The 27,195-nt window shown below is 49.7% G+C and overlaps 1 protein-coding gene and 1 pseudogene across 1 annotated transcript; both read right to left on the bottom strand.

The window, feature by feature from the left end:
- LOC133361268 (zinc finger protein 84-like) overlaps positions 1 to 27,195 on the bottom strand; it is a 539,839-nt pseudogene that overhangs the window by 448,859 nt on the left and 63,785 nt on the right.
- LOC133361305 (zinc finger protein 658B-like) lies at positions 673 to 27,195 on the bottom strand (the record flags this gene model as incomplete). The annotated part of the gene is made up of 7 exons (XM_061580243.1): positions 673 to 1,239; positions 3,617 to 4,210; positions 6,588 to 7,097; positions 9,459 to 10,052; positions 12,430 to 13,111; positions 15,578 to 16,501; positions 26,744 to 27,195. Coding segments are annotated over 7 exons (4,323 nt in total), but the record flags the coding sequence as incomplete, so codon positions are not given.

The raw sequence follows: 27,195 nt of genomic DNA, 5'->3' as shown, positions 1-27,195 counted from the left end.
GTCAAAATGTTCACACATTTCCAGTACCATGCAAACCATTTCCGTTCCAGGAATACCAAAACGTTAAAGTATCATTGATTTCCTTATTAATTTACCACATTTCACTGCGAGTCCATGTTGAAGTCAAGGCCATATATCCAACGATCGCGTTATCAATGTACATCCTGATATCGACTATCTAAAGTCAATTAATACCAATCAAAAAAAGCTATATACTTGACAAAAATCGTTTAAAATGTTGAGTAAAGATGTACCTACAGACGCATTCCAACTTTAGCTCAACAGGGACACTTAACGACTACAATTGAACCCTCTCACAACCAGTGCTCATCACACCATTTCGGCAAGTAACCCGATAACATTACAAACCACCACTGGGCACGTCAATAAACTCTCAAAAAAACTATAAAACTAAAATGTTCAAAATAACACACAAAAGTACTCGATACGGCTTAAAAGGTATAACCACATGACGTAATATTTTTTCAGTCACCCCGAGCTCTCTGGTTGACTCTCGAGCCACTCCATTACATCCAGCCATCTATCGGGATCCAACTGCATGGGATCGAAGGTGGAAACTTCTTTAGAACTCATTGCAGCACCTTGAATTTCAGCTTTTGATTTCAGTTTCCTATCATTGTGGACCTTCTGATGCCTGTTCCTGGTTGATGAGTCTGCAAATGTCTTCCCACACACAGGGCACAGAAATGGCTTCTCGCCCGTGTGTGTTCTCTGATGACTATGAAGATTTGATGACTTTGAAAATGTCTTCCCACACACAGGGCACACGAATGGCTTCTCGCCCGTGTGTGTTCTCTGATGACTCTGAAGATGTGATGACTGTGCAAATGTCTTCCCACACACAGAACACAGGAACGGCTTCTCGCCCGTGTGTGTTCTCTGGTGACTCTGAAGATGTGATGAGTGTGCAAATGTCTTCCCGCACACAGAGCACAGGAACGGCTTCTCGCCCTTGTGTGTTCTCTGGTGACTCTGAAGATGTGATGAGTGTGCAAATGTCTTCCCGCACACAGAGCACAGGAACGGCTTCTCGCCCGTGTGTGTTCTCTGGTGACTCTGAAGATGTGATGAGTGTGCAAATGTCTTCCCGCACACAGAGCACAGGAACGGCTTCTCGCCCGTGTGTGTTCTCTGGTGTCTCTGAAGATGTGATGGCCATGAAAAGGACTTCCCACACACAGAGCAATTGAATGGCTTCTTGCCCCCGTGTGCGTGGGGCTGTGGAGAGCGTCTCTGCTCCATGTGAGCGGAGTAACAGCAGCGGTGTTATCGAGTCAAAAGTACGCTATCGGCCGCAAGGATGTTTAGCGTTGAGTTTTAGATTTTGTTAACGGCTAAAACAAGAACGACACTCGCGTTCAAGCGAGACGCAAAAAAATCCCGTAAATTTGACGACGAACACGTTTAAGATTTTATCCGCGAAAATAGACACTTACTTGGAGATTCACGGTATATCGATGTCTGGAACCCGTTTGAAGATGTCGCCACGAACTCTCCCGACGCAAAGTCGCCTAACTGTCGACGCAGCAATTGTGCTCGCCAGGCTGCGTTGTCTCGCGGTTGAAGGGCGATCAGCAGAGCGACGAGTCGAGCGTCCAACCTCATCAAGTTCCCTCTCGAAATGGCATTGAGCTCTGCTTCTGAGCCGCCTTATAACTCCCCCCCTAGGATCCAATCCTTTGTCTTTCAGGATATTTGCATTCGATTGTTAATTTTGGAAGGCACAATCCGCATATATATATATTAACATACTGATGGGTAATGTGCCCATTGTGCTTCAAGCATGAATATGTAAGTGCATCTCAGTGTGTCATTATGCACTTATTCTGAATAAATGGAAAAACACGTTCCCCATGCCCTCCATTGTCCTCGATTTAAAGTGAATGCAGCCCCGTGGCGTTGCCAAAAATCGCCGAGCTTCGTGTGTGAGCACGTACAGACGCGTAGTGACCACACTTGCAATACAATCACTCTAACATCAGTAACTAAAATCCGATCTGGTACGTGGTCTCCACTTGGTCTGGTTTGTATCCGTCATCACTCGGGAGACAAACAGCGAGGCATGGTTTGGTCAGCCACCACCTCGTTTGCCAAAACGACTTTAATAGCTGCTCTCAAACAACACTATCACCAATGGTGGTTTACAGGCGAGGCTGTTAAGCGGACAATCAGTCGTTTTGTGTGATACAGGTGCGCGATCATAACGCGAGTACCCAGTGGTGAGTGAGTGCCGCGGGGAGCTGTTACGTGAGTGCGCATACATTCGTTACGTGTCGGATACGAATGCGCATTGGTACGTGGTTATTCGACGTGGAGGCGAGTGCCGCACAGGGCTATAGACGGGCACACACTCGCAGCGTGCGAGAGCTGTACGTAGCGGTGTAAAGAGGGGGAGTATGGCGTTTGATTGATGATGCTGTGCGCACGTATGCTCGCAGCGTGGGAGCGCGGCGCGAGGCTGTAACAGTAGGGGCGTCACGTTCAAATACCAGCGAAACCGTAGCGGGTAATAGGGAGGTGGGGTAACGGAAACGGAATAGGGGATGCAGGCGGGAGGGACCCCGGGGGCCAACGGCCCCCACACTTCTAATGATATTATAATACCTTACCTCCGTTTAAATGGTTATAAATTAAAACACTAGTTTATAATCGTTTAATGTTCAGTGTTATAGTTTATAGTATTACAGTTTACATGTTATAGAGTACAGTTTATCCCCGACATACTTCGGGATTAGGGACTGGTACGTTGATGAACGATTAACTACGGGGACCTTTCCCCTCAAGGAACACGTGTTAATCGGGTAGACAGCCAAGATGCTGCGGGTTAAGGGCACACTTGTGTGACGGAGGTCCTCCACCTGAAATTATCTTAACATAGAAACATTATAAATTAAAGACCGGACAAACATTTGTTAAAAATACGTTTTTATTCATCTGCAATCATTTTTACGTCAAAATGTTCACACATTTCCAGTACCATGCAAACCATTTCCGTTCCAGGAATACCAAAACGTTAAAGTATCATTGATTTCCTTATTAATTTACCACATTTCACTGCGAGTCCATGTTGAAGTCAAGGCCATATATCCAACGATCGCGTTATCAATGTACATCCTGATATCGACTATCTAAAGTCAATTAATACCAATCAAAAAAAGCTATATACTTGACAAAAATCGTTTAAAATGTTGAGTAAAGATGTACCTACAGACGCATTCCAACTTTAGCTCAACAGGGACACTTAACGACTACAATTGAACCCTCTCACAACCAGTGCTCATCACACCATTTCGGCAAGTAACCCGATAACATTACAAACCACCACTGGGCACGTCATTAAACTCTCAAAAAAACTATAAAACTAAAATGTTCAAAATAACACACAAAAGTACTCGATACGGCTTAAAAGGTATAACCACATGACGTAATATTTTTTCAGTCACTCCGAGCTCTCTGGTTGACTCTCGAGCCACTCCATTACATCCAGCCATCTATCGGGATCCAACTGCATGGGATCGAAGGTGGAAACTTCTTTAGAACTCATTGCAGCACCTTGAATTTCAGCTTTTGATTTCAGTTTCCTATCATTGTGGACCTTCTGATGCCTGTTCCTGGTTGATGAGTCTGCAAATGTCTTCCCACACACAGGGCACAGAAATGGCTTCTCGCCCGTGTGTGTTCTCTGATGACTATGAAGATTTGATGACTTTGAAAATGTCTTCCCACACACAGGGCACACGAATGGCTTCTCGCCCGTGTGTGTTCTCTGATGACTCTGAAGATGTGATGACTGTGCAAATGTCTTCCCACACACAGAACACAGGAACGGCTTCTCGCCCGTGTGTGTTCTCTGGTGACTCTGAAGATGTGATGAGTGTGCAAATGTCTTCCCGCACACAGAGCACAGGAACGGCTTCTCGCCCTTGTGTGTTCTCTGGTGACTCTGAAGATGTGATGAGTGTGCAAATGTCTTCCCGCACACAGAGCACAGGAACGGCTTCTCGCCCGTGTGTGTTCTCTGGTGACTCTGAAGATGTGATGAGTGTGCAAATGTCTTCCCGCACACAGAGCACAGGAACGGCTTCTCGCCCGTGTGTGTTCTCTGGTGTCTCTGAAGATGTGATGGCCATGAAAAGGACTTCCCACACACAGAGCAATTGAATGGCTTCTTGCCCCCGTGTGCGTGGGGCTGTGGAGAGCGTCTCTGCTCCATGTGAGCGGAGTAACAGCAGCGGTGTTATCGAGTCAAAAGTACGCTATCGGCCGCAAGGATGTTTAGCGTTGAGTTTTAGATTTTGTTAACGGCTAAAACAAGAACGACACTCGCGTTCAAGCGAGACGCAAAAAAATCCCGTAAATTTGACGACGAACACGTTTAAGATTTTATCCGCGAAAATAGACACTTACTTGGAGATTCACGGTATATCGATGTCTGGAACCCGTTTGAAGATGTCGCCACGAACTCTCCCGACGCAAAGTCGCCTAACTGTCGACGCAGCAATTGTGCTCGCCAGGCTGCGTTGTCTCGCGGTTGAAGGGCGATCAGCAGAGCGACGAGTCGAGCGTCCAACCTCATCAAGTTCCCTCTCGAAATGGCATTGAGCTCTGCTTCTGAGCCGCCTTATAACTCCCCCCCTAGGATCCAATCCTTTGTCTTTCAGGATATTTGCATTCGATTGTTAATTTTGGAAGGCACAATCCGCATATATATATATTAACATACTGATGGGTAATGTGCCCATTGTGCTTCAAGCATGAATATGTAAGTGCATCTCAGTGTGTCATTATGCACTTATTCTGAATAAATGGAAAAACACGTTCCCCATGCCCTCCATTGTCCTCGATTTAAAGTGAATGCAGCCCCGTGGCGTTGCCAAAAATCGCCGAGCTTCGTGTGTGAGCACGTACAGACGCGTAGTGACCACACTTGCAATACAATCACTCTAACATCAGTAACTAAAATCCGATCTGGTACGTGGTCTCCACTTGGTCTGGTTTGTATCCGTCATCACTCGGGAGACAAACAGCGAGGCATGGTTTGGTCAGCCACCACCTCGTTTGCCAAAACGACTTTAATAGCTGCTCTCAAACAACACTATCACCAATGGTGGTTTACAGGCGAGGCTGTTAAGCGGACAATCAGTCGTTTTGTGTGATACAGGTGCGCGATCATAACGCGAGTACCCAGTGGTGAGTGAGTGCCGCGGGGAGCTGTTACGTGAGTGCGCATACATTCGTTACGTGTCGGATACGAATGCGCATTGGTACGTGGTTATTCGACGTGGAGGCGAGTGCCGCACAGGGCTATAGACGGGCACACACTCGCAGCGTGCGAGAGCTGTACGTAGCGGTGTAAAGAGGGGGAGTATGGCGTTTGATTGATGATGCTGTGCGCACGTATGCTCGCAGCGTGGGAGCGCGGCGCGAGGCTGTAACAGTAGGGGCGTCACGTTCAAATACCAGCGAAACCGTAGCGGGTAATAGGGAGGTGGGGTAACGTAAACGGAATAGGGGATGCAGGCGGGAGGGACCCCGGGGGCCAACGGCCCCCACACTTCTAATGATATTATAATACCTTACCTCCGTTTAAATGGTTATAAATTAAAACACTAGTTTATAATCGTTTAATGTTCAGTGTTATAGTTTATAGTATTACAGTTTACATGTTATAGAGTACAGTTTATCCCGGACATACTTCGGGATTAGGGACTGGTACGTTGATGAACGATTAACTACGGGGACCTTTCCCCTCAAGGAACACGTGTTAATCGGGTAGACAGCCAAGATGCTGCGGGTTAAGGGCACACTTGTGTGACGGAGGTCCTCCACCTGAAATTATCTTAACATAGGAACATTATAAATTAAAGACCGGACAAACATTTGTTAAAAATACGTTTTTATTCATCTGCAATCATTTTTACGTCAAAATGTTCACACATTTCCAGTACCATGCAAACCATTTCCGTTCCAGGAATACCAAAACGTTAAAGTATCATTGATTTCCTTATTAATTTACCACATTTCACTGCGAGTCCATGTTGAAGTCAAGGCCATATATCCAACGATCGCGTTATCAATGTACATCCTGATATCGACTATCTAAAGTCAATTAATACCAATCAAAAAAAGCTATATACTTGACAAAAATCGTTTAAAATGTTGAGTAAAGATGTACCTACAGACGCATTCCAACTTTAGCTCAACAGGGACACTTAACGACTACAATTGAACCCTCTCACAACCAGTGCTCATCACACCATTTCGGCAAGTAACCCGATAACATTACAAACCACCACTGGGCACGTCATTAAACTCTCAAAAAAACTATAAAACTAAAATGTTCAAAATAACACACAAAAGTACTCGATACGGCTTAAAAGGTATAACCACATGACGTAATATTTTTTCAGTCACCCCGAGCTCTCTGGTTGACTCTCGAGCCACTCCATTACATCCAGCCATCTATCGGGATCCAACTGCATGGGATCGAAGGTGGAAACTTCTTTAGAACTCATTGCAGCACCTTGAATTTCAGCTTTTGATTTCAGTTTCCTATCATTGTGGACCTTCTGATGCCTGTTCCTGGTTGATGAGTCTGCAAATGTCTTCCCACACACAGGGCACAGAAATGGCTTCTCGCCCGTGTGTGTTCTCTGATGACTATGAAGATTTGATGACTTTGAAAATGTCTTCCCACACACAGGGCACACGAATGGCTTCTCGCCCGTGTGTGTTCTCTGATGACTCTGAAGATGTGATGACTGTGCAAATGTCTTCCCGCACACAGAGCACAGGAACGGCTTCTCGCCCTTGTGTGTTCTCTGGTGACTCTGAAGATGTGATGAGTGTGCAAATGTCTTCCCGCACACAGAGCACAGGAACGGCTTCTCGCCCGTGTGTGTTCTCTGGTGACTCTGAAGATGTGATGAGTGTGCAAATGTCTTCCCGCACACAGAGCACAGGAACGGCTTCTCGCCCGTGTGTGTTCTCTGGTGTCTCTGAAGATGTGATGGCCATGAAAAGGACTTCCCACACACAGAGCAATTGAATGGCTTCTTGCCCCCGTGTGCGTGGGGCTGTGGAGAGCGTCTCTGCTCCATGTGAGCGGAGTAACAGCAGCGGTGTTATCGAGTCAAAAGTACGCTATCGGCCGCAAGGATGTTTAGCGTTGAGTTTTAGATTTTGTTAACGGCTAAAACAAGAACGACACTCGCGTTCAAGCGAGACGCAAAAAAATCCCGTAAATTTGACGACGAACACGTTTAAGATTTTATCCGCGAAAATAGACACTTACTTGGAGATTCACGGTATATCGATGTCTGGAACCCGTTTGAAGATGTCGCCACGAACTCTCCCGACGCAAAGTCGCCTAACTGTCGACGCAGCAATTGTGCTCGCCAGGCTGCGTTGTCTCGCGGTTGAAGGGCGATCAGCAGAGCGACGAGTCGAGCGTCCAACCTCATCAAGTTCCCTCTCGAAATGGCATTGAGCTCTGCTTCTGAGCCGCCTTATAACTCCCCCCCTAGGATCCAATCCTTTGTCTTTCAGGATATTTGCATTCGATTGTTAATTTTGGAAGGCACAATCCGCATATATATATATTAACATACTGATGGGTAATGTGCCCATTGTGCTTCAAGCATGAATATGTAAGTGCATCTCAGTGTGTCATTATGCACTTATTCTGAATAAATGGAAAAACACGTTCCCCATGCCCTCCATTGTCCTCGATTTAAAGTGAATGCAGCCCCGTGGCGTTGCCAAAAATCGCCGAGCTTCGTGTGTGAGCACGTACAGACGCGTAGTGACCACACTTGCAATACAATCACTCTAACATCAGTAACTAAAATCCGATCTGGTACGTGGTCTCCACTTGGTCTGGTTTGTATCCGTCATCACTCGGGAGACAAACAGCGAGGCATGGTTTGGTCAGCCACCACCTCGTTTGCCAAAACGACTTTAATAGCTGCTCTCAAACAACACTATCACCAATGGTGGTTTACAGGCGAGGCTGTTAAGCGGACAATCAGTCGTTTTGTGTGATACAGGTGCGCGATCATAACGCGAGTACCCAGTGGTGAGTGAGTGCCGCGGGGAGCTGTTACGTGAGTGCGCATACATTCGTTACGTGTCGGATACGAATGCGCATTGGTACGTGGTTATTCGACGTGGAGGCGAGTGCCGCACAGGGCTATAGACGGGCACACACTCGCAGCGTGCGAGAGCTGTACGTAGCGGTGTAAAGAGGGGGAGTATGGCGTTTGATTGATGATGCTGTGCGCACGTATGCTCGCAGCGTGGGAGCGCGGCGCGAGGCTGTAACAGTAGGGGCGTCACGTTCAAATACCAGCGAAACCGTAGCGGGTAATAGGGAGGTGGGGTAACGTGCAGGCGGGAGGGACCCCGGGGGCCAACGGCCCCCACACTTCTAATGATATTATAATACCTTACCTCCGTTTAAATGGTTATAAATTAAAACACTAGTTTATAATCGTTTAATGTTCAGTGTTATAGTTTATAGTATTACAGTTTACATGTTATAGAGTACAGTTTATCCCGGACATACTTCGGGATTAGGGACTGGTACGTTGATGAACGATTAACTACGGGGACCTTTCCCCTCAAGGAACACGTGTTAATCGGGTAGACAGCCAAGATGCTGCGGGTTAAGGGCACACTTGTGTGACGGAGGTCCTCCACCTGAAATTATCTTAACATAGAAACATTATAAATTAAAGACCGGACACACATTTGTTAAAAATACGTTTTTATTCATCTGCAATCATTTTTACGTCAAAATGTTCACACATTTCCAGTACCATGCAAACCATTTCCGTTCCAGGAATACCAAAACGTTAAAGTATCATTGATTTCCTTATTAATTTACCACATTTCACTGCGAGTCCATGTTGAAGTCAAGGCCATATATCCAACGATCGCGTTATCAATGTACATCCTGATATCGACTATCTAAAGTCAATTAATACCAATCAAAAAAAGCTATATACTTGACAAAAATCGTTTAAAATGTTGAGTAAAGATGTACCTACAGACGCATTCCAACTTTAGCTCAACAGGGACACTTAACGACTACAATTGAACCCTCTCACAACCAGTGCTCATCACACCATTTCGGCAAGTAACCCGATAACATTACAAACCACCACTGGGCACGTCATTAAACTCTCAAAAAAACTATAAAACTAAAATGTTCAAAATAACACACAAAAGTACTCGATACGGCTTAAAAGGTATAACCACATGACGTAATATTTTTTCAGTCACCCCGAGCTCTCTGGTTGACTCTCGAGCCACTCCATTACATCCAGCCATCTATCGGGATCCAACTGCATGGGATCGAAGGTGGAAACTTCTTTAGAACTCATTGCAGCACCTTGCATTTCAGCTTTTGATTTCAGTTTCCTATCATTGTGGACCTTCTGATGCCTGTTCCTGGTTGATGAGTCTGCAAATGTCTTCCCACACACAGGGCACAGAAATGGCTTCTCGCCCGTGTGTGTTCTCTGATGACTATGAAGATTTGATGACTTTGAATATTTCTTCCCACACACAGGGCACACGAATGGCTTCTCGCCCGTGTGTGTTCTCTGATGACTCTGAAGATGTGATGACTGTGCAAATGTCTTCCCACACACAGAACACAGGAACGGCTTCTCGCCCGTGTGTGTTCTCTGGTGACTCTGAAGATGTGATGAGTGTGCAAATGTCTTCCCGCACACAGAGCACAGGAACGGCTTCTCGCCCTTGTGTGTTCTCTGGTGACTCTGAAGATGTGATGAGTGTGCAAATGTCTTCCCGCACACAGAGCACAGGAACGGCTTCTCGCCCGTGTGTGTTCTCTGGTGACTCTGAAGATGTGATGAGTGTGCAAATGTCTTCCCGCACACAGAGCACAGGAACGGCTTCTCGCCCGTGTGTGTTCTCTGGTGTCTCTGAAGATGTGATGGCCATGAAAAGGACTTCCCACACACAGAGCAATTGAATGGCTTCTTGCCCCCGTGTGCGTGGGGCTGTGGAGAGCGTCTCTGCTCCATGTGAGCGGAGTAACAGCAGCGGTGTTATCGAGTCAAAAGTACGCTATCGGCCGCAAGGATGTTTAGCGTTGAGTTTTAGATTTTGTTAACGGCTAAAACAAGAACGACACTCGCGTTCAAGCGAGACGCAAAAAAATCCCGTAAATTTGACGACGAACACGTTTAAGATTTTATCCGCGAAAATAGACACTTACTTGGAGATTCACGGTATATCGATGTCTGGAACCCGTTTGAAGATGTCGCCACGAACTCTCCCGACGCAAAGTCGCCTAACTGTCGACGCAGCAATTGTGCTCGCCAGGCTGCGTTGTCTCGCGGTTGAAGGGCGATCAGCAGAGCGACGAGTCGAGCGTCCAACCTCATCAAGTTCCCTCTCGAAATGGCATTGAGCTCTGCTTCTGAGCCGCCTTATAACTCCCCCCCTAGGATCCAATCCTTTGTCTTTCAGGATATTTGCATTCGATTGTTAATTTTGGAAGGCACAATCCGCATATATATATATTAACATACTGATGGGTAATGTGCCCATTGTGCTTCAAGCATGAATATGTAAGTGCATCTCAGTGTGTCATTATGCACTTATTCTGAATAAATGGAAAAACACGTTCCCCATGCCCTCCATTGTCCTCGATTTAAAGTGAATGCAGCCCCGTGGCGTTGCCAAAAATCGCCGAGCTTCGTGTGTGAGCACGTACAGACGCGTAGTGACCACACTTGCAATACAATCACTCTAACATCAGTAACTAAAATCCGATCTGGTACGTGGTCTCCACTTGGTCTGGTTTGTATCCGTCATCACTCGGGAGACAAACAGCGAGGCATGGTTTGGTCAGCCACCACCTCGTTTGCCAAAACGACTTTAATAGCTGCTCTCAAACAACACTATCACCAATGGTGGTTTACAGGCGAGGCTGTTAAGCGGACAATCAGTCGTTTTGTGTGATACAGGTGCGCGATCATAACGCGAGTACCCAGTGGTGAGTGAGTGCCGCGGGGAGCTGTTACGTGAGTGCGCATACATTCGTTACGTGTCGGATACGAATGCGCATTGGTACGTGGTTATTCGACGTGGAGGCGAGTGCCGCACAGGGCTATAGACGGGCACACACTCGCAGCGTGCGAGAGCTGTACGTAGCGGTGTAAAGAGGGGGAGTATGGCGTTTGATTGATGATGCTGTGCGCACGTATGCTCGCAGCGTGGGAGCGCGGCGCGAGGCTGTAACAGTAGGGGCGTCACGTTCAAATACCAGCGAAACCGTAGCGGGTAATAGGGAGGTGGGGTAACGTAAACTGAATAGGGGATGCAGGCGGGAGGGACCCCGGGGGCCAACGGCCCCCACACTTCTAATGATATTATAATACCTTACCTCCGTTTAAATGGTTATAAATTAAAACACTAGTTTATAATCGTTTAATGTTCAGTGTTATAGTTTATAGTATTACAGTTTACATGTTATAGAGTACAGTTTATCCCGGACATACTTCGGGATTAGGGACTGGTACGTTGATGAACGATTAACTACGGGGACCTTTCCCCTCAAGGAACACGTGTTAATCGGGTAGACAGCCAAGATGCTGCGGGTTAAGGGCACACTTGTGTGACGGAGGTCCTCCACCTGAAATTATCTTAACATAGGAACATTATAAATTAAAGACCGGACAAACATTTGTTAAAAATACGTTTTTATTCATCTGCAATCATTTTTACGTCAAAATGTTCACACATTTCCAGTACCATGCAAACCATTTCCGTTACAGGAATACCAAAACGTTAAAGTATCATTGATTTCCTTATTAATTTACCACATTTCACTGCGAGTCCATGTTGAAGTCAAGGCCATATATCCAACGATCGCGTTATCAATGTACATCCTGATATCGACTATCTAAAGTCAATTAATACCAATCAAAAAAAGCTATATACTTGACAAAAATCGTTTAAAATGTTGAGTAAAGATGTACCTACAGACGCATTCCAACTTTAGCTCAACAGGGACACTTAACGACTACAATTGAACCCTCTCACAACCAGTGCTCATCACACCATTTCGGCAAGTAACCCGATAACATTACAAACCACCACTGGGCACGTCATTAAACTCTCAAAAAAACTATAAAACTAAAATGTTCAAAATAACACACAAAAGTACTCGATACGGCTTAAAAGGTATAACCACATGACGTAATATTTGTTCAGTCACCCCGAGCTCTCTGGTTGACTCTCGAGCCACTCCATTACATCCAGCCATCTATCGGGATCCAACTGCATGGGATCGAAGGTGGAAACTTCTTTAGAACTCATTGCAGCACCTTGAATTTCAGCTTTTGATTTCAGTTTCCTATCATTGTGGACCTTCTGATGCCTGTTCCTGGTTGATGAGTCTGCAAATGTCTTCCCACACACAGGGCACAGGAATGGCTTCTCGCCCGTGTGTGTTCTCTGATGACTATGAAGATTTGATGACTTGGAAAATGTCTTCCCACACACAGGGCACAGGAATGGCTTCTCCCCCGTGTGTGTTCTTTGATGAGTTTGAAGAGTTGATGACTGTGCAAATGTCTTCCCACACACAGGGCACAGAAATGGCTTCTCGCCCGTGTGTGTTCTCTGATGACTATGAAGATTTGATGACTTTGAATATTTCTTCCCACACACAGGGCACACGAATGGCTTCTCGCCCGTGTGTGTTCTCTGATGACTCTGAAGATGTGATGACTGTGCAAATGTCTTCCCACACACAGAACACAGGAACGGCTTCTCGCCCGTGTGTGTTCTCTGGTGACTCTGAAGATGTGATGAGTGTGCAAATGTCTTCCCGCACACAGAGCACAGGAACGGCTTCTCGCCCTTGTGTGTTCTCTGGTGACTCTGAAGATGTGATGAGTGTGCAAATGTCTTCCCGCACACAGAGCACAGGAACGGCTTCTCGCCCGTGTGTGTTCTCTGGTGACTCTGAAGATGTGATGAGTGTGCAAATGTCTTCCCGCACACAGAGCACAGGAACGGCTTCTCGCCCGTGTGTGTTCTCTGGTGTCTCTGAAGATGTGATGGCCATGAAAAGGACTTCCCACACACAGAGCAATTGAATGGCTTCTTGCCCCCGTGTGCGTGGGGCTGTGGAGAGCGTCTCTGCTCCATGTGAGCGGAGTAACAGCAGCGGTGTTATCGAGTCAAAAGTACGCTATCGGCCGCAAGGATGTTTAGCGTTGAGTTTTAGATTTTGTTAACGGCTAAAACAAGAACGACACTCGCGTTCAAGCGAGACGCAAAAAAATCCCGTAAATTTGACGACGAACACGTTTAAGATTTTATCCGCGAAAATAGACACTTACTTGGAGATTCACGGTATATCGATGTCTGGAACCCGTTTGAAGATGTCGCCACGAACTCTCCCGACGCAAAGTCGCCTAACTGTCGACGCAGCAATTGTGCTCGCCAGGCTGCGTTGTCTCGCGGTTGAAGGGCGATCAGCAGAGCGACGAGTCGAGCGTCCAACCTCATCAAGTTCCCTCTCGAAATGGCATTGAGCTCTGCTTCTGAGCCGCCTTATAACTCCCCCCCTAGGATCCAATCCTTTGTCTTTCAGGATATTTGCATTCGATTGTTAATTTTGGAAGGCACAATCCGCATATATATATATAACATACTGATGGGTAATGTGCCCATTGTGCTTCAAGCATGAATATGTAAGTGCATCTCAGTGTGTCATTATGCACTTATTCTGAATAAATGGAAAAACACGTTCCCCATGCCCTCCATTGTCCTCGATTTAAAGTGAATGCAGCCCCGTGGCGTTGCCAAAAATCGCCGAGCTTCGTGTGTGAGCACGTACAGACGCGTAGTGACCACACTTGCAATACAATCACTCTAACATCAGTAACTAAAATCCGATCTGGTACGTGGTCTCCACTTGGTCTGGTTTGTATCCGTCATCACTCGGGAGACAAACAGCGAGGCATGGTTTGGTCAGCCACCACCTCGTTTGCCAAAACGACTTTAATAGCTGCTCTCAAACAACACTATCACCAATGGTGGTTTACAGGCGAGGCTGTTAAGCGGACAATCAGTCGTTTTGTGTGATACAGGTGCGCGATCATAACGCGAGTACCCAGTGGTGAGTGAGTGCCGCGGGGAGCTGTTACGTGAGTGCGCATACATTCGTTACGTGTCGGATACGAATGCGCATTGGTACGTGGTTATTCGACGTGGAGGCGAGTGCCGCACAGGGCTATAGACGGGCACACACTCGCAGCGTGCGAGAGCTGTACGTAGCGGTGTAAAGAGGGGGAGTATGGCGTTTGATTGATGATGCTGTGCGCACGTATGCTCGCAGCGTGGGAGCGCGGCGCGAGGCTGTAACAGTAGGGGCGTCACGTTCAAATACCAGCGAAACCGTAGCGGGTAATAGGGAGGTGGGGTAACGTAAACTGAATAGGGGATGCAGGCGGGAGGGACCCCGGGGGCCAACGGCCCCCACACTTCTAATGATATTATAATACCTTACCTCCGTTTAAATGGTTATAAATTAAAACACTAGTTTATAATCGTTTAATGTTCAGTGTTATAGTTTATAGTATTACAGTTTACATGTTATAGAGTACAGTTTATCCCGGACATACTTCGGGATTAGGGACTGGTACGTTGATGAACGATTAACTACGGGGACCTTTCCCCTCAAGGAACACGTGTTAATCGGGTAGACAGCCAAGATGCTGCGGGTTAAGGGCACACTTGTGTGACGGAGGTCCTCCACCTGAAATTATCTTAACATAGGAACATTATAAATTAAAGACCGGACAAACATTTGTTAAAAATACGTTTTTATTCATCTGCAATCATTTTTACGTCAAAATGTTCACACATTTCCAGTACCATGCAAACCATTTCCGTTACAGGAATACCAAAACGTTAAAGTATCATTGATTTCCTTATTAATTTACCACATTTCACTGCGAGTCCATGTTGAAGTCAAGGCCATATATCCAACGATCGCGTTATCAATGTACATCCTGATATCGACTATCTAAAGTCAATTAATACCAATCAAAAAAAGCTATATACTTGACAAAAATCGTTTAAAATGTTGAGTAAAGATGTACCTACAGACGCATTCCAACTTTAGCTCAACAGGGACACTTAACGACTACAATTGAACCCTCTCACAACCAGTGCTCATCACACCATTTCGGCAAGTAACCCGATAACATTACAAACCACCACTGGGCACGTCATTAAACTCTCAAAAAAACTATAAAACTAAAATGTTCAAAATAACACACAAAAGTACTCGATACGGCTTAAAAGGTATAACCACATGACGTAATATTTGTTCAGTCACCCCGAGCTCTCTGGTTGACTCTCGAGCCACTCCATTACATCCAGCCATCTATCGGGATCCAACTGCATGGGATCGAAGGTGGAAACTTCTTTAGAACTCATTGCAGCACCTTGAATTTCAGCTTTTGATTTCAGTTTCCTATCATTGTGGACCTTCTGATGCCTGTTCCTGGTTGATGAGTCTGCAAATGTCTTCCCACACACAGGGCACAGGAATGGCTTCTCGCCCGTGTGTGTTCTCTGATGACTATGAAGATTTGATGACTTGGAAAATGTCTTCCCACACACAGGGCACAGGAATGGCTTCTCCCCCGTGTGTGTTCTTTGATGAGTTTGAAGAGTTGATGACTGTGCAAATGCCTTCCCACACACAGGGCACAGGAATGGCTTCTCGCCTGTGTGTGTTTTCTGATGGTCTTGAAGAGTTGACGATTGTGCAAATGTCGTCCCACACACATGGCACCGGAATGGCTTCTCACCAGTGTGTGTTCTCCGATGACTCTGAAGATGTGATGAGTGTGCAAATGTCTTCCCGCACACAGAGCACAGGAACGGCTTCTCGCCCGTGTGTGTTCTCTGGTGACTCTGAAGATGTGATGAGTGTGCAAATGTCTTCCCGCACACAGAGCACAGGAACGGCTTCTCGCCCGTGTGTGTTCTCTGGTGTCTCTTAAGATGTGATGGCCGTGAAAAGGACTTCTCACACACAGGGCACAGGAATGGCTTCTCGCCCGTGTGTGTTCTTTGATGAGTTTGAAGAGTTGATGACTGTGCAAATGCCTTCCCACACACAGGGCACAGGAATGGCTTCTCGCCTGTGTGTGTTTTCTGATGGTCTTGAAGAGTTGACGATTGTGCAAATGTCGTCCCACACACATGGCACCGGAATGGCTTCTCACCAGTGTGTGTTCTCCGATGACTCTGAAGATGTGATGAGTGTGCAAATGTCTTCCCGCACACAGAGCACAGGAACGGCTTCTCGCCCGTGTGTGTTCTCTGGTGACTCTGAAGATGTGATGAGTGTGCAAATGTCTTCCCGCACACAGAGCACAGGAACGGCTTCTCGCCCGTGTGTGTTCTCTGGTGTCTCTTAAGATGTGATGGCCGTGAAAAGGACTTCTCACACACAGAGCAATTGAATGGCTTCTTGCCTCCGTGTGCGTGGGGCTGTGGAGAGCGTCTCTGCTCCATGTGAGCGTAGTAACAGCAGCGGTGTTATTGAGCCAAAAGTACGCGATCGGCCGAAAGGAGTTTTGGATTTTGTTAACTGCTAAAACAAGAACGACACTCACGTCTAACCGAGACGCAAAAAAATACCGCTAATTTGACGACGAACACGTTTAACAGTTTATCCGCGAAAATAGACACTTACTTGGAGATTCACGGTAGATCGACGTCTGGAACCCGTCTGAAGATGTCGCCACGAACTCTCCCGACGCAAAGTCGCCTAAGTGTCGACACAGCAATTGTGCTCGCCAGGCTGCGTTGTCTCGCGATTGAAGGGCGATCAGCAGAGCGACGAGTCGAGCATCCAACCTCATCAAGTTCCCTCTCGAAATGGCATTGAGCTCTGCTTCTGAGCCGCCTTATAACTCCCCCCCTAGGATCCAATCCTTTGTCTTTCAGGATATTTGCATTCGATTGTTAATTTTTGAAGGCACAATCCGCATGTCTTTTAACATACCGAAGGGTAATGTGCCAATTGTGCTTCATGCATGAATATGTAAGTGCATCTCAGTGTGTAATTGTGCGCTTATTTTGAATGAATGGAAAAACTTTGTCCTCGATTTAAAGTGAATGCAGAGAAATTAGCATGTAACTTTAGAAAAGGAAGAGAGCGGCCTTCTCGACGATGGAGTGAAATCCAATAGGTAATATTCTTTTACAGCGTTACAATGGATAGGTTGTAGTTCATAGGTTATAATATTTCGTTTCACTATGTTAGAGCTTAGCATGTGAGAGTATACAATATCAGAGTTGATCAAACGCAACGACCAAGGGCGTCAATCGGGTGAGTTTGATCAGAGGCTTTAATCAAAGGCGTCATCCCTTCACGGAACAACACCTCCCTGCGTTTATTACAGCAACAGAAGCAACTACAGCAGCAACAAGAGTAGCGACAACAACAGCAGCAACATCACATTTCGAGGGCGACGCAGCTACTTCCGATTCCGAGTGGGGACCTGCTCTCGCAGGACCCCACACGTCTTTGGAAATGATTGCGATGATCATGTCTGAGCTGAGATTAAAGTCACTCAAGATTACTTTGTTTAACCATAACTTTAGGTAGGTTGGTGTCATCGGGGCTGTGTGAATACTACTCATGAATGAAATCACGCTTCTGCATGACCGAAATTGTACTAATTTTGGTTGATCGAGTAGAACAAGGCACGTGCCATGTCCAGACGAATTCTTATCAACAACAGTGTCCTTAAATATGATGCTAAAATAAATGTTAACACTGGATTAAACGTGCACCTCTTAACCCCTCCCTCGCATTTACGACTAACAATTTGCATTTGCACATAACATACATTCAAGTACAGTAATTTGCTAAAACGACCAAATTGTCATTCTAAAATTTGAATGCCATTCTTACCCTCGACCCCCCACAGTTCACATATCCGACCGTCGGTTCGATTGAACGGACAATTAACAAACATGTGTAGAGTTCCATTATAATACTTCTAATGAAATTAAAATACCGTACCTCCGTTTATGGTGCTATAAATTATAAAACCAGTTGTTATCTTTTTTTGTCGTTTAATGTTTAGTGTTATTGTTTATAGTGTTATCAATTTACATATTTTTAACTGCAGGTGATTCCCGGTATACTTCGCTATTCTGGACCTGAACGTTGCGAAACGATTCATAACGAGGACCTTTCCCCACCAGAGCGCAAGCCGCTAATGAAAAGAACTCGGGCCGTCGGGAGGACGTGCTTCCATGGGCAGTGGGGGACAGGGCATGGTTGTATTGCCTACAGGTACCACCGGGTATGTCCCCCAAGTTGCTCCGCCCATGGCGGGGTCAGGTAGAGGTCATAGAGGTGGGTGATGTAAAGACAGTGCATCAACTAAGGGACAGGTGGTGACAACAAGATAGACTTTTATATAAGTTTATTCACCAGCGGCAAATTGCCCTGGAATTTTGCAATATTCAAGCCTTAATGGCCACACCAAAAAGCACAGCTCACCATCCCACCGCCGCCCCGCGACGCGCAACGCCGGCACCACAATCCCCACGCACCGGCCGCGCAACAGCATCCGACGCGCTGTGTCATTTCGAGCTTTGGCACCTCTTTGCTTGGCAGGGCCCCCCCGCTTATTCCACACTTCCTCCCCTGATGGTTCGAGGTCACAGTCATCGGTAACATCACCACCGCTAGATAACGCAGCCCGTGCGCCACGCCACCGCGCGAGCCACACCGCCACGTGCACATTCATCTACGTCACGTGTGCACACCGCTGCGCACGCACCACCACCCCGCGAGATTTCCGCGACACGTGTGTCACACCACCGCATGCACCATGCTGCGACGCGCACGTCACACCACGGCACGTGCGCCGCACCACCTGGTGCGACCCACCGCCGCGCACGTGCGCACATTTTCGGTCCGCCGCGTGCGCCACACCTCAGCACATGTGCCGCGCCGCCAAGTGCGTCACACCGCTGAGTGAGTGCCGCACCACCGCGCGCGCTACACCATGCCACGTGCGTCACGCCGCCTCACTCCGCGTGACACACCGCGGCGCGTGTCCCGCACCGCCAAGCGCGCCACACCGCCGCGCACACACCACATTATTCAGACCGCCGCGTGCGCCACACCTCAGCACATGTGCCGCACTGCCAGGCGCGTGCGCCGCACGGCCGGACTGTCACGCGCTCCGCTCCACCACGCGCGCTGCACCGCCGCATACGTCCTGCCCGCGTCGCCGCGTCTAACGCCCGTTTCGACTCGATCATTAAAAAGTGAAGGTCAGTTCACCATTCGTGTTGGTGCAGAGGGCCTGACCGGCCCCCCACCGCTCCTGGAACACGGCGTGCGCATCTCCAACCTGGGAAAAGTACGCGTGCTCCAGCCGGAGCCTCGCTTTCAGCAGACCTTTCAGCGTTGCCTCCGCTGAACAACTATCGTCCGTGTCACCTCGCTGTTTCTTTTTTCGCGTTTTATATACTGCCATATTGGCGTGCGCGCAGACAAAGTTTGCCAGGATGTGGCGCTTGTCCGCCCGGTACGGTACCCCGCATATAAAAACGCTCTTGTAGAAGGGCACCCCCAATTTCTTAAACACGGCTCCCAGGAGTCTGAACAGCGGGTCCAGCCGCGAGCACCCCACGTACTGGTGGGCGAGGTCCTCCCTCGCGCCACAGAACACGCACAGGTCTGATGCCCCCGGGGTGACCTTGCTGATCCACGCCGCCGAGGGCAGCGTCCAATGCGCCAGCCTCCACTGGAGGTCCCCGCTGCGCTTTGCAACGGGGGCCTTGTAGAGCTGTTTCTACTGGGGGGTGGTGTCGATCAAGGGAGAGAAGAACTCCCTCCACTTCGTGTCCGGTAGGTTTTCCAGCTCTCGACACCGCAGTGGTTTGACGCAGCAGTCGTACAGCACCCGCTTGGAGGCACCCTTGAGGGCCACGTCTCTGCAGTTCGCGAGCTTGAGCAACCTCCCTGCCTCACAGCGCCCGGGGGGCTGGATGCAGGAGACGCGCAACTCCTGGAAAGCGGGCTCGCCCTGCTCCATTCCAGGCTCCGCCACGCCTCCAACAGGCTCTGGTAATAGCCCGGCAGTCCGGTGCAATCGACTAGGGACAGGTCCATAAGGAAGAGCTCCCTCCCATATCCCAGCCGCCCGCCCGCATTTCTCAGCAGGGCGAGGGCCAGCGACGTCCGGGGCAGCTCCTCTTGTTCATATAGCAAGTTTCTCACGGCCTGGAGCCTGAAGCTCATCACTCGAGCGGTGACGTCTACCAGGCCCTGGCCGCCCTCACCCACCGGCAGGCAGAGGACCCCTGGCCTCATCCAGTGCTTGCCGTTCCAGACAAAGTGGGCAAGCGACCTGTTCGCCCTCGTGAATAACCAGCCCGGGGGTTGGAGGGCCTTGGCTCTGTGCCACAGCACCGAGGCTGCCAGGTTATTCCCTATGAGCACTCTCCCCCTGAAGGACATTTGTGGGGCGAGATGTGCCCACGCTCTCAGTTTAGCATCAAATACGTCGCTCATCTCGGTCCAGTTTTTGTGAACGACTTGGGGCTTCCCTAGGTACACTCCGAGATACTTCACGCCCTCACCCTGCCAGGTGACTCCGCCTGGGAGGAGCACGGAACTCACTGCACCTTGTGACCCCATCCATAACGCCTCACACTTCCGCCAGTTGACTTTGGCGCAGGAGGCCTTTTCATAGACCTCCACCGCCCGGCAGAGTGCAGCGACGTCCTGCGCGTCGTTGATCACGGCGCATACGTCGTCCGCATATGCGGAGAGCTTTATGACTGCGTTCTCCGGCCCCGGGACCCTGAACCCGGACAAGGTGTTTCTCAGGCGTCGCAAGAGCGGCTCAAGGGACAGGGTGTAGAGGAGCCCCGAGAGAGGGCACCTTTGCCTGACTCCTCTTGTCACGGGAACAGGGCAGCCAAGCCTTTGATTGATTTTTATGAGGCTGGATATGCCCGTATATAGGAGGTGCACGTGTGCCGTGAAGTTCTGGCCGAACCCGAAGGAGAGGAGCAGTCTTCTCAGGTACTCGTGGCTCACCCTGTCGAACGCCTTCTCCTGGTCCATGAATAGGAGACCCGCATCCACGTCGTGCATATCCGCGAGGGAGATCACATCCCTGACCGTGCCGATGTTGTCATAGATGCAGCGGCCGGGGATGCAATACGCCTGCTCGGGTTGCACGAGCTGATCCACCACCTCTTTGAGGCGGTTTGCCAGCGCCTTGGCGAATATTTTATAGTCGGCACACAGGAGGGAGACGGTCCGCCAGTTTTCTATGCGACGCAGGTCCCCCTTCTTAGGCAACAGGGTGACCACCGCCCTCCTGCAGCTCTGCGGGAGTTCCCCGTCCCGCAGGCTCTCCTCCAGCAGCCCCAGCAGGCAAGGGCCGAGTACATCCCAGAAAGTTTCGTAGAACTCAACTGGCAGCCCATCGATCCCTGGGGATTTGCCAGCTGCCAGACTTTTCATGGCAGTGTGCAGCTCCTCCAGGGTGACGGGGCTTTCCAGTTTGTCTCTCTCCGCGTCCCCCAGAGTAGGGCCCGCAGCTAGTAGTTCTTCAACCGCCTCGTCCTGTACGTGCTCAGCCTTGAACAGGTGTGAATAGAAGTCCTTCGCGATCCTAGCAATTTCCCCCTCGGCAGTTGCTGTCTCCCCCTCTGGGGTAAGCAACCCTGAAATGTCGTTCTCATTGCTCGAGGGTCTGTTGCCTAGCCTAAAGAAATACTTTGAGGGAGAATCCGTCTGTGCCAGGTGTTGCACCTTTTTGTGCACAAACGAACTATGTGCCTGTTGGTCCGTGACGGCCCTAAAAAGTCGCCGCTTCTCCAGCAGCACCTCGCCCTCGTTGTTGTGCGCGTCCTGGGCCGAGCCCATCTCAGCCTCGAGCAGCAGCAGCTCGCTCGCTCCCCAGGCGTTTCACCGTCTTCTCCTTGGCGGCGGCGTGCTGGCTCGAAAGCTGTAGACAGAGGGCCCTAATTTGCGCTTTAGTGTGTTCCCACCATCGCTGACCAGAGCTGAAACTGCTCCTAGTTGCTGCCCAGTGTGACCAACAGGCCCTGAATGCCTCCGTGAAATTTTCGTCCTCAAGCAGCTGCACGTCGAGTTTCCAGTAGGGGCAGCGACGCCTCTCCCTGGGGACTCGCAGCAGTGCTGAGACCAGGTGGTGGTCAGAGAAACCGGACGGGGTGATGTTGCTGCCCCCTAGCCGGTTAGCGCTGTCCGCACTGATGTACAGCCGGTCCAGCCTGGCGAGGCTCATCCTCCCCTGCAGGCCCGCGCGGCACCAAGTGTATTGCCTCTGGCCTGGGTGTTGCAGTCGCCACGTGTCGAGCAAACCCAGTTGCTGCACCATGTCGGCTAATGGCCGTGCGGATTCCGGGTGGGGCTCAGCACTATTGCGGTCGAGAGCCGGGTCGAGGGTGCAGTTCATATCTCCCCCCACGACCGTGAGCACCCCGTCCGCACTGCCTGCCTCCAAGGCATTCCGCAGTGTGCCAGAGAAAAAGCGTTTCCTCTCACTGGTCTTACTCTGCGCATAAACGTTGAAACACCGTAGCCTCGTGTTGTTTAACACGAAGTCTACAGATATCAGATAGCCTTTTTGGATCTCTCTGAAGGCCACGCCTTCTGGGAGAAACTTTGGACTAAACACAATTGCAACACCAGCGCGGTTGTCTTCTCCGTGACTAAAGAAGGTCTGGCTGCCCAAGAGGTGCTGGCGCTGGGGCTGCAGAGTTGCGTCAAGGTGCGTTTCTTGCAGAAACGTCACATCCGCTTTCTGCTCGCTAATGAAGCTGCAGATGCGGTGCCACCTCTGATCGCTTCGAGCTCCGTTGCAGTTTAAACTCGCGATCCTTACACCTGAGGAAGCCATGGCTTTAGGCGTCGGCTTCAGCAACAGCATCAGCGGGGCGGCACTCCGGTTGGGACATGCTCCCCTTTCTTGCTTTCTGCATGAAACCCCTCAGCCGATTGCCTTCCTGCGGGGTGCATTTGTGCTTTTCCATGTCGCTGATGATTGTCTGCGCGACCTTCAAGAAGGCCTGCACATCGGGGAAAGAATCTCCGATGTCGACCCCCCGCTTCTTGTAACTAGTTCGGAGGAATTTGACAATCTTGCCGGGTGTGTACTCTCGTTTCTTCTTAACATGTGAGTTGCTCCCCTCACTCAAGTTGTCTTCTATCTCTAACTCCGACCCTCCGTCGTCTGAGTCTCCCGGCACGCTTGTGTGAGGCTCGGTGGTTACCTCTTCCAACGCACCGTGCCGATCGGAGGTGTCTTCCAACTCGGGCCGGCTCCCCTCTGCGGCCTCTGCCTCCCTCACCTGGTCGGGTGAGGAGGTGAGCTGGTCGTCACCCCCGAGCGCCGTGTCATCGGCAGGCTCATCGGTGGCTTCCAGCACCCCCCCCCTTCCGGGGCAGCCGAGTCCGGGTCTGGTGGTCGCCCCTCTGCCTCGGCATCAACCGGCCGGTGGGCCTCGTCAATGACGACCACAGCACCCTGTGGCTCGGCCTCACCGCCGCGCCCTGCTGTTGCGTTCGGGCGGTTGTCCCGTTCGTCACTGTCGCTGTTGTCTTTCTCGGCGGCGGCCACGCGTTTTGGAAGGGTGCCACCGCGCCCCCCCCCCCCCCCCCCCCGAATTGCCTCCTCTCGCCTTCCGCTTTCTCGACTCAACGACGGTGAAACCATCTTCCCCGCCGTCAGTCATTGGCTGCGCGTGACCATCAGCAGCGTCGGTGGAGGTCTGCTGCTGCTGCTGCAGCTGCTGTTGCCGCGGTGGCAGCGCCTGCTGCTGCTGCTTCTGCTGCTCCCGCACTTCTGCTGCTGCTGTCTGCGCAGGCGGAGCTGCTTTTCCCCTTTCATCCAACAGTGGACAGTTTGATTCTAATGCGACTACAGTGGGATTTTAATAATTGTAATGAGATTCAAATATTGCATGTCCTACCCCCGGTTCGCATTCACTTAACATGCATATGGCCAAAGTGTGATTCTAACATTATCACAGTGCAATTATAATTATTATTATGCGATAATAATCACGAACCTCCATTTTTGTTGTTCAAAACTAATAATACTGTGATGCCGCCGCCACGAAGCCGTTCGGCAGGCGCCCAAATCCCCGACCTCGCCACCACCAAGCAACGGAGCCAACCCCGCGTCTCCCTCACCTCACCTCACACGAAGACACCCGCACGCATTTCCCCCCCCCCCCCCCCCCATAGAGCTCCGAGGGGAGGTCACCTGGCCGACCGGTTTTTATCCGAGAAACCCTTATCGGGGTTAACTCTCACGGTTTCCGGCGATCAGGGAATTGGACGACCTCCCCCGTGCTACGTTGCGCCGCTGCGCTGCGACCAGCCTTAATATGGTATGGTCGCGGCATGGGGCATTCGGCCACCGCGGTTGAGGCGCATTTCCCCCCACACACACCCCCACGGGTCGACGGGGCAAGCAGGGGAGGGACGGGACAGCATGAATAGCGGGACCGCAGGAGCTGTTGCGCATAGTCATGGCGGGTTGGGATAATTACGCTTGAGCGCGCAGGCCCCATTGTTAGGAAGGGTAAGGGAGTAATTAGGATGTACGCCGCCAACGCCGCTCACTGATTAGCATATCACCAGCGCCCGGGAACCGCCGTGCGCGGGCTTGGGGTGCACGAGCCCATTGTTCAGCGCAGCATCCCCTTTGAGCTAGGGAGGATAAATAGAGGGGCGCAGAGGGGAAATCGCTCTCTTCTCTCCAGGCCAGCGGACCAGCCGCGGCTCCAGCCAGCGACCCGGGCGTCCGCGCGACTCATCGAGGTGCGCTGTTAGCACAGGGAGCAGCGAACCACCGCGGGCACCAAACAGTGAGTGGGGAGGTGAAGTAGGGTAGCGTAAGCCAATAAATAGGGAATAGGTACAGGTTTGGGTGGAATAGGCCAGCCTCGTCGACTCACTGATTCAACATCAATTCGCAGGTAGCATATAATAAATCATTAATAGCGAAGCGTGGTCTCGCGTGATCTTGTCGTGCAGAGTGTCGCGTGGGGAGCTGCGTGTGTGTGCGTGCGTCCACCCAGGGTGCGATACAGGTGCGCGATCCTAACGCGAGTAGTCAGGGGTGAGTGTAGTGCTGCGGCTCGCCTCGGGGGAGCGCTGCGCAGAGCGGCGCGAGAGTGGGTGTCGCGTGTGTTCACTCCGTGTGTGATACAGGTGCGCGATCATAACGCGAGTACCCAGTGGTGAGTGAGTGCCGCGGCGAGCTGTGTACGTGAGTGCGCATACATTCGTTACGTGTCGGATACGAATACGCATTGGTACGTGGTTATTCGACGTGGAGGCGAGTGCCGCACAGGGCTATAGACGGGCACACACTCGCAGCGTGCGAGAGCTGTACGTAGCGGTGTAAAGAGGGGGAGTATGGCGTTTGATTGATGATGCTGTGCGCACGTATGCTCGCAGCGTGGGAGCGCGGCGCGAGGCTGTAACAGTAGGGGCGTCACGTTCAAATGCCGGCGAAACTGTAGCGGGAAATAGGGAGGTGGGGTAACGTAAACTGAATAGGGGATGCAGGCGGGAGGGACCCCGGGGGCCAACGGCCCCCACACTTCTAATGATATTATAATACCTTACCTTCGTTTAAATGGTTATAAATTAAAACACTAGTTTATAATCGTTTAATGTTCAGTGTTATAGTTTATAGTATTACAGTTTACATGTTATAGAGTACAGTTTATCCCGGACATACTTCGGGATTAGGGACTGGTACGTTGATGAACGATTAACTACGGGGACCTTTCCACTCAAGGAACACGTGTTAATCGGGTAGACAGCCAAGATGCTGCGGGTTAAGGGCACACTTGTGTGACGGAGGTCCTCCACCTGAAATTATCTTAACATAGGAACATTATAAAATAAAGACCGGACAAACATTTGTTAAAAATACGTTTTTATTCATCTGCAATCATTTTAACGTCAAAATGTTCACACATTTCCAGTACCATGCAAACCATTTCCGTTCCAGGAATACCAAAACGTTAAAGTATCATTGATTTCCTTATTAATTTACCACATTTCACTGCGAGTCCATGTTGAAGTCAAGGCCATATATCCAACGATCGCGTTATCAATGTACATCCTGATATCGACTATCTAAAGTCAATTAATACCAATCAAAAAAAGCTATATACTTGACAAAAATCGTTTAAAATGTTGAGTAAAGATGTACCTACAGACGCATTCCAACTTTAGCTCAACAGGGACACTTAACGACTACAATTGAACCCTTTCACAACCAGTGCTCATCACACCACTTCGGCAAGTAACCCGATAACATTACAAACCACCACTGGGCACGTCATTAAACTCTCAAAAAAACTATAAAACTAAAATGTTCAAAATAACACACAAAAGTACTCGATACGGCTTAAAAGGTATAACCACATGACGTAATATTTTTTCAGTCACTCCGAGCTCTCTGGTTGACTCTCGAGCCACTCCATTACATCCAGCCATCTCTCGGGATCCAACTCCATGGGATCGAAGGTGGAAACTTCTTTAGAACTCATTGCAGCACCTTGAATTTCAGCTTTTGATTTCAGTTTCCTATCATTGTGGACCTTCTGGTGCCTGTTCATGGTTGATGACCGTGCAAATGCCTTCCCACACACAGGGCACAGGAATGGCTTCTCGCCCGTGTGTGTTCTCCGATGACTCTGAAGATGTGACGAGTGTGCAAACGTCTTCCCACACACAGGGCACAGAAATGGCTTCTCGCCCGTATGTGTTCTCTGATGACTCTGAAGAGTTGATGACTGTGCAAACGTCTTCCCACACACAGGGCACAGGAATGGCTTCTCGCCCGTGTGTGCTTTCTGATGAATCTGAAGATGTGATGACTGTGCAAATGCCTTCCCACACACAGGGCACAGGAATGGCTTCTCGCCCGTGTGTGTTCTCTGATGAATCTGAAGATGTGATGACCTTGCAAATGTCTTCCCACACACAGGGCACAGGAATGGCTTCTCGCCCGTGTGTGTTCTCTGGTGGCTCTGAAGATGTGATGGTCGTGAAAAGGACTT

The sequence above is a fragment of the Lethenteron reissneri genome, chromosome 72, assembly GCF_015708825.2.
Source record: "Lethenteron reissneri isolate LAM-NWPU_2019-01 chromosome 72, ASM1570882v1, whole genome shotgun sequence".
Lineage (NCBI taxonomy): Eukaryota > Metazoa > Chordata > Hyperoartia > Petromyzontiformes > Petromyzontidae > Lethenteron > Lethenteron reissneri.
Note: the sequence above shows the minus strand (reverse complement) of the source record. Positions and strands in the feature narration are given on the sequence as shown.